This window comes from Oculina patagonica, unplaced genomic scaffold (genome assembly GCF_052425735.1).
Source record: "Oculina patagonica isolate OP01 unplaced genomic scaffold, crgOcupat unplaced913, whole genome shotgun sequence".
Classification (NCBI taxonomy): Eukaryota; Metazoa; Cnidaria; class Anthozoa; order Scleractinia; family Oculinidae; genus Oculina; species Oculina patagonica.
The window spans coordinates 1-8,044 of record NW_027558815.1 but is presented as its reverse complement, the minus strand read 5'-3'; the positions used below and the strand labels follow the sequence as shown (position 1 = coordinate 8,044).

The following is an 8,044-nucleotide window of genomic DNA, read 5'->3' as shown; positions in this document are numbered from 1 at the left end:
GGCAGTGCTTAATTACAGTGCGACTACTCGAACCGGGGCACCCTGAACAAAATTAACCAATCACAGTGTTAATTGAAAACAAAGGATGGGGACATTTTTTTGAAACTGACCAATAACGTTCTAGAACGTAAACAAAAGATTACCTACAAAATTGGAACTGTCAACAGCGTTACAAACAGATGCGGACCTCTCAGGAAACTTGCCTTCTATTTGATTGGTTACTTTCGATCCTAAATTTTCATTAAGTGTACCGAATTTTAGCGTTCGTTTTATTATTTGATCAAAACCGTGATCAAAAGTCTTCATTCACAGGCTAAAAAATTCTTCAGAGGAAATTTTCTGATAAAATGAAATCGCTCTTCGTTGGTAATAGCACAGTAAAGAATAAGGAGGAACGTTTTTAGACTTTATTCACGAAAAACGACGACGCGTAAACGGGATGGAATTGCATGTTGTGAGCAGAAATGAATAGAAATGTTCGAGATTTCATGTTTGAAAAGTCAGTTGCCTTCAACTCTTCTTTACGTACTCGTGTTTGCTGTGAACAAGTTTTGTTTTTGACGAAAGACAAGACAAGAAAGATTTGGGATGCCGCCAGAGCGACAATTGACCTTGCATATAGGGACAGTCTTGCTATCTCCGCTTGAAATGAGTTAGTTTATAAAACCACAGAAAGATTGAAAACTCATTGAAGAAACGGAACAAATTTCTCTTTTACGAAAAGCAATTTACTTCAAAGTTATAAGAGTAGCTAACAGAAAATGAGTCCGTGAACACGCAACATAATTCGCCGTAATGTTTACATTACACATGGTGACTCGCATCAATTTTATGGCAACAGACGGAGCGAAATAAAAAATAATTACGGCATTACGGTCTTCATTTTCACCCCAGAAGTGAAATTTTTTTAAGCAAGAGTAACACAGCGTGGAATCTTCAATTCACCACCGTCTTCCATGACCTTTGAAAAATTAAGGATCGAAACTAACCAATCAAATAGAAGGCAGGTTTCCTGAGAGGTCCGCATCTATTTGTAACTTGACAGTTCAATTTTTGTAGGGAATCTTTTGTGTGCGTTCTAGAACGTAATTGGTCAGTTGCAAAAAAATGTCCCCATCCTTTGTTTTCAATTAACACTGTGATTGGTTAATTTTGTTCAAGATGCCCCGGTTCGAGTAGTCGCACTGTAACAGACATTCATATACATGTACATTCGTGACAGTTTGGAAGTGATTCAAAAATAGGCAGTCTGCGACCAACAGCTTTTGGATATTCTTCTTGACTTATAATACAATATTTGCTACATGTACATGTTGACAGTGATCATTGGACCCCTCGTTGTCACAATTTTAAAATTAATAAAGCTTGTAGTAAAAGTAATAGTAAATAGTAAGATTTCATATTTCAAAAATTAAAAGCAAAAAACAACCTTTGTTAGTGTCCTTTTTTACTGGAAAATTTTTGCAACATCAAATTTTCACATTTTTTGAGAAGTTGATATTGTGAAAGGTGGAAGCCTGTGAAAACAGCTGTCGGTCATGGTTCCGAACCAGTTCCAGAGGGTTTCGCCAGAGATAGCCAAAGTGGCCGGAGGATGAGAGATTTGGTTAGTTTGGGAATTAGCACATAGAACAGCAAGTGGCTAAAAGGCGATTTCCAACTAACCTGTCTTTTCTTTCACTTATTGTTCTTTGCACTGCTCCCCAAGTAACTGAACGCAGGGAACAGGCTAAAAAAAGGTGGCGTTATTTGCAGGCTTAAAAAGGTGGTCACTGCAGTTTACAATAACTAGGTTACAAGTCAGATTTAAAGCAATTTGAGAAACCATAAAATTCTGCAAACATGCCCTGTGTAGCCTGCAAAGCAGGCTGTGTAGTTTTTGGGTGCACATTTTAGGAAATGCGAAAGGCATGAAAGAAAAGGTCATCTCACACCTTTCGCATTTCCCAAATGCATGCCCAAAACTACACACTCAGGCTCCTGCGTGGCTGTCCTGCACCATTCACATTTCCCATTTCCCAAATGTGCACCCATAAACTATGCAGGCTATGCCCCATGCTTCAACTAGCTCAACACCCCTTTTAGGTGGGCTAATTTTCAGGGAAGGCTGTTGTCTGGATGCTTCAACATCATTGGATTGGTTAGACCACAAGCAGTTCCTATTTTTTCGCAGAATCTGCCGAGAATGGAGCAAAAAAGGTTAATGCCTCATCCCCATTTTTCGCGTGGTCACTTATTCATTCCCTTCCCGCTTTACAGACACAGACTCTGCTGGTGAAAATTTCATGCGGTCATTTATTTTTTCGCTTCCCGCTCTACGGACTCTGCAAAAAAATAGGGACTGATCCTAGTCTATGGATTGGTCTGTTTACGAAAAAGATTGCTTGTTCTCAATAATGTTTTAATTGGTCAATTTTCTTCCAAGTGGGCCAGTTTGAGTGGTCACACTGCAAATCTAACAAAAACATGAGCCAAAATCCACAATATATAAATTTTATTGATTGTTCAAAACTGTACAAGGTGAATTCGATTAATGAATTATAGATTAATTATGTATGTGAACTGTATAAAAAGTTAATTACACAATAAATAGCATCAGCGAATCTTTTCAAAAAAGATTAACAAGATTAATTATAAAATATTTGAATATACAATAGATATGGCTATAGCAATCATTATTACTTTATCATGACACAATTTTAAGTGCCCAATTTCATGCTGCTGTCATTCATAACTCTTTAATGTAAAAATAATGACAAATATATTATTAAAGGCTTGCTAGACTAAGTTAAAAATGATCTCACCCCCACCCCAAAGCTAAATTTAAATGTCTTAGACTAACCAATAGCATGCTTAATTTAACCTTAGCATTAAGCAAAAAATTGTTACACACAAATACATGTGTTACTTAATAAGTAACTTCATTGCATCCTGCACAATGTAACTAATAAATATATGGAAAAGGCCCTGATACACACGTATAATCTGCTTTTAGACCTTGATACACCTAAGCCCAATAGCGAATTTCCTTGTCCTGTGTTCTGCTTGTGTTATATACAATAATGTCTGGTCGAGAAGGAAATACAACTTCAAATTCTCAGTTGTTGACGGATAGTCATAAAAATAAACCACCTTTCACTAATTTCAAGATAGTATTTCGATTGTTAGGTAAACAATATGCATTGGAAATATTATTAATTGTACAAAGTTAATTTTCAGCTTCATGTAAATGCTGAACAAAGGTTAATCAGTTTTTACAGGTGATCTTCTGTTAATGTCTGCTGTCACTCAGGCTGCAGGACTGATAAATTTGATATCTCCTGCCTGTTCAGGCTGCATACATTTGACCATCGTAATCAGGGACTTCTGTATCCTCCTGCTCCATTACTGAGTCTTGTGCTGAAGAAAAAACAGTAGGCCATTCATTCTCCTAATCTGTGTATACATACATTTTGTGCTTACGGTAACAAAATTTAATGGCAGCCACTGTCTTTAGTGCTTCTATATACCTGTAGAGTAGTAGTAGGATTTTTAAAGATAATATAAACTACTCATTCCTGGATGAGATGTTGGTTTATCACAGGGTTTTCCACCAGCATCAAATTTGCTGGTACCCATTTATATACACTTGGTTTGAGAGAAGCACTGTGAGAGTTAAGTGTCTTGCCAAAGAACACAATGAAATGATCCGGACCAGGACGATCCGTAGGTCCAGCGCACTCACCAGCCATTAGGCCACTGGCTAAACCTCCCTGATTGTGATTGCTGATTGCAGCTCAGCTGTAATAATAGTACGGTATCATAGACACACAGTGCATGGCTACTTTCTATGTGTTGCTCGTCTAAGATATTAGATTTTAGTATATACCACGCAAGTGAATACATAACGTAACATAACATAAAACTTTATTTAAACTTGAATTTTGCTATAGCTGAAATAAGCTAGTTTCTTCAAGAAATTAACAAGTTAAAATATATATTATATAATTAAAAAAAATAATAACAATATTATTATCTCCGTTATCTACTTACACATTAAAATAATATAAAAATAAAATTCACCAAGTCTATTTCTTTTAACCCCCTCCCCCCCCCCCCCAAAAAAAAAGTCTTAGCTAAAAGTGCATTGTCAGACAGCTGTAATGAAGTCATTTAGTGATGTCAAAGAATAGTGCTTTTCACACGCGCTGATTGGTTAACTCAAGGGTGATTAGCAAAGTACTATTCACCTGCGAGCAGCTATTTAGAGAGAAACAAACTGCCTTCCCACGTCGCTTTGTTTACCAAAAGTGATGGTTTAGTTTGCTAGTTATTCAACTTGTGTGGTATATACTAAAACAATTATTAACCTCAGTGTCGGTGAATGTGGTGGATCTTCGCGGCTCGGTAAATATCCACCACTATTCACCTCCACTTCGGTGAATAATTGTTAAATAACAAAGCATAAAATTCAGGATTTGTGTACTTACAGGTAATGTTTAAGTCCTGGGAATTGAACACTGGACCATTTGCCGGAAATGTATTTGGTGTGACAATAACAACCTCTCCATCCTTGTTAAAACCAAAGCCGTGCTTCTCATCCCAAATAAAACAGTTTTCCAAACCTGGTTATAAAAACAGTTACCTCACCTTAGATTGTAATTAAAAGTGTCAGTAATTTTTTTTTTGATAATAAAATTATCAAAGACAGGATACCGTAAAGTTCCGTGTATAAGCCGCACCCGTAGATAAGCCGCACCCCCGATTTGGAAGCTCAAATTTTTGGAAAAAAATATACAGACCATAAAGTTTGAAGTTCAAGTGAAGTTCTATTGGTAAACAAACAAGGGCAAACAAGCACGGTTTCGAAACACTGACACGGTGGTTGTTGCAATGTTTAATATAAATTAAGTTTTAAGAAAGCTAAATTTCACTTGTCATACCTTCTTTTTAGTTTGAGTTCAGTTTGAGTGAAGTTTTTTATGAATATTAATTAGGCCTTTGAGAACTCCAACCAGAGATGTTTCCGTAGATAAGCCGCACCCCCGATTTTTGACTTGAATTTAGAGGAAAAAGGTGCGGCTTATACACGGAACTTTACGGTAGTCCTGCTGAAAGGATCCAGAGTTAATGTGGCAAAATGAAGCCTCTGACTCAGGCAGTAGTGAGCCATTTTTGTTTTTTGTATAAATCATTGCCAACAGGTCAGTCTCCGACCAGTTGGGGTTTTTAACTAGTTTCTGTCTATTGACAATATTTATTTTTTATTCAAGACTGGCACTACTAGAACACCAGTAATTATGTTTACTCTAGATCTATCAAGTTATTTTTATTCATTTAATTCCCATTATAACAATTATGTGATGTTCCAGAAAATATCATGCATCCCCCCCCCCCCCCCCCACAGAGAGGTTTCTGGTTTGAACCCTTCCCTCATCTTGAAATTCCAGTTGATGTTCATACTTTCCTTTACAAATTTTGGTATTTAAGACCCCTTCCCCCTCAGAATTTCCAATGATCCTCCACTGGGTGGGTATGGATATTTTGAAATTCTGGTCACAAAAATCAATAAAGCAGGTCACTGCAACTCTCAAGTTTGATTGAGATAATAAAATATGCAAAAATCATGCCATTATACCTGTGAATTCACTCTGAGTGCTGCCTGTTGACAAAGCTGAGGATGATCTGAAACATCTGATACCCGACTGTCTTGCTAAGCTGAACACTAGTTGATGTCCTCTTCGTAACAGTGCCATCACGAGAGGATCAGCTTCTCTTACACAAGTTAATATATATCTGCAGAATAACAAGAAACACGTTTCAGTGGCCCAACAAGTTGCAGGAGAGTGGAACCCCATTCTACGCATAACTGCAGCCATCTTGTTTGAGGCCCTGCAAGGTGGATGCCAGGGGTCGCTTGTCTGAATTTCAAAATGTCTGGTATCACTCACAGTCATTTCAGGCCTTTTTTGTAACTGGTCGGACTTCGATGAGAAAGCTAGGTTTTTGTTTGTCACAATGTCATTTTTTGTGCCATCGTTACTTTTTAAGCCATGTTGCCAGTCAGAATTTACCCGGGCCTCTTGTTTAATTTTGTTAAGTGTCACCCTCAAAAATAAAGTTGATTATTATTATTATTATTATTATTATTATTATTATTATTATTATTATTATTATTATTATTATTATTATTAATTTGCATGATTTTTTATTTCAAGTGTTCATTGCTCAAAGACCTCATACGTTTTAGACCCCTGAACAAAAGTTGTCAATCAGCCAAAAACGATTAGCAGGTACTGTATCATTAGCAGGCAGAGTTTGGCAGCCACTGGCAAATTGACAGACAGGGCTCTTCTGTACTCGTTAATACACATAAGATTAAATGCTCGCAATAACCACGAAAGCAAAATAGAACAAAAGGCATGAGCGACCTCATGTAATCCACGATGATGTAAATCCTGTGTAAATGGACCATTTTTTTACAGTAACGAAAATTGTATACTTTTTTCCTATAAACAAACACGAATTAGGCCATTTCTCTCTGTTTGTAGATGACTGTGGCGGTTACAGTGTCAATAACTACACTGTTTTCATTCAGGCTAATTTGATCGATATTTGCCGTATTTTTGTTTGGAATACTTATCAAATCAATTGTCAAGCAAATTCGACTCTCTCTAATTAAAGTTCTGTGTAAGTATAAAGCTAAACTAAAAGAGCAGTAAGCCTAATTTTATACAAGAAGGCTTCATGCAAAATACGCACGATATCAGCCATCCCAAAACAGTGCATGACAGTGCAACCTTATATCGAAAACAAGGTACTTTAGCAACAACATTTAATAGGCTAACTAGCAGCCAGCTAGGCTGAAAATTCCTGGTTAAAACAAGCCATTTGTTAAAGTCGCTACAAAAGAAACCAACAACTTACCTTCGCTCCGAACCTCGTGTAAAAATTTTATCACAAATGGACAAAAACAATCCAGTTTTTCCACAGGCATTGATATGCGTGACGCATGAAAACAATGTCATGTGATCTAGAACACATTACGGTGTCAGGGTAGGGTTAGGCAGTTAGTTTTGGAGAGGGCTTAACGTTATAAAATCTAAAAGAAAATTAACAAATAATTTTTCCATGCGAAAAGCTTTCTATTTGTTTCACGGCTGCTGATACGAAACTGTGGGAAAGCTGTTTGAAAAATTACAACCAGAAGGCATTTTTATTTGGTTCTCCTCCCTACACCCCAGAAAACTACCTTGCTCGCTTATTTGAATGGCGCGAAATTTACATCTCAAATTACAAACAAGTCGATGCGTATCCTTGAAACAAGGAAAACAGGTTTTAGAACAATAGCTTTGTTCAAAGTGGAAGTTCTGTTTGTCCACTTCAGTTCCTCTTTCGTTTCCCATTCAATTGCACAGTTCACGCAGTCCTTTTATCCTGAGTGGCCTGAGTTTGAGAAGCAAGCGAGCTGAAAGATGCAACACTATCACGTTAAAGTTTGTTACGGATAAATGAATCACCGAAGCAAATTTGGAAAAAAAAATTCAAGCGGATAATTGATACGATCGAGCTGGAACTTTCGCAAAAATGTAGCGCGACGATGTTGGGTTGAAAGTTGCCACGTTTAACACGGATTTAAAAATCTCTTTAAAAATGGCCTAAATATTCGCCTCGTGTAACAGTACCTTTAGATTAATCAAAATAAGCGAAATTTGTGGTTCTTCTTTTTATATTCAGCAACTTTTTTATAACAAGGGAAATTCTTCTTTTATTAAAATCATAAGTGTTTTTAATTTGCACGTTTGAAAAAATTTCCTTTCGCCAAGTCTCATAAGGTAGCCTGTAAACAGCTTCCCTAGGGAGGGGGTATCAGGTGAAAAAAGAAAGAAAGAAAAGTCAGGCAGATCTCGGGAAGGGGGCCCCAGGAGGAAGGTGCCCCTTATTGCTGAACATACTCAAGCCAATGAATATCGCCCCTCTGCCACTTATTACTGTTCTAAATTATAAAGGGCTGAAAATTTTTCGCCCCCACCCCGGCCTCCTCCCCTTCTTTTTTTGACAGTTG

The 8,044-nt window shown here is 37.1% G+C and overlaps 1 protein-coding gene across 1 annotated transcript; it reads right to left on the bottom strand.

The window, feature by feature from the left end:
• Positions 1–2,483: 2,483 nt before the first annotated feature.
• LOC144641407 (uncharacterized) lies at positions 2,484–6,989 on the bottom strand. Its single transcript, XM_078500425.1, has 4 exons — positions 6,907–6,989; positions 5,618–5,775; positions 4,470–4,604; positions 2,484–3,399 (listed from the first exon to the last, which is right to left on the bottom strand). The coding sequence occupies exons 2-4, from the start codon at positions 5,733–5,735 to the stop codon at positions 3,329–3,331; spliced, it is 324 nt and encodes a 107-aa protein (XP_078356551.1). The 5' UTR covers positions 5,736–5,775; positions 6,907–6,989; the 3' UTR covers positions 2,484–3,328.
• Positions 6,990–8,044: the final 1,055 nt, after the last annotated feature.

What these genes read in the sequence shown, in the direction of transcription:
- LOC144641407 (XM_078500425.1), bottom strand. Translation starts at nt 5,735, where the DNA reads ATGGCACTGTTACGAAGAGGACATCAACTAGTGTTCAGCTTAGCAAGA. An exon ending in CACTCAGAGTGAATTCACAG is followed by an intron (nt 4,605 to 5,617) that starts GTATAATGGCAT and finishes TTTTATAACCAG; the next exon opens with GTTTGGAAAACTGTTTTATT. An exon ending in CCAGGACTTAAACATTACCT is followed by an intron (nt 3,400 to 4,469) that starts GTAAGTACACAA and finishes TTTTTTCTTCAG; the next exon opens with CACAAGACTCAGTAATGGAG.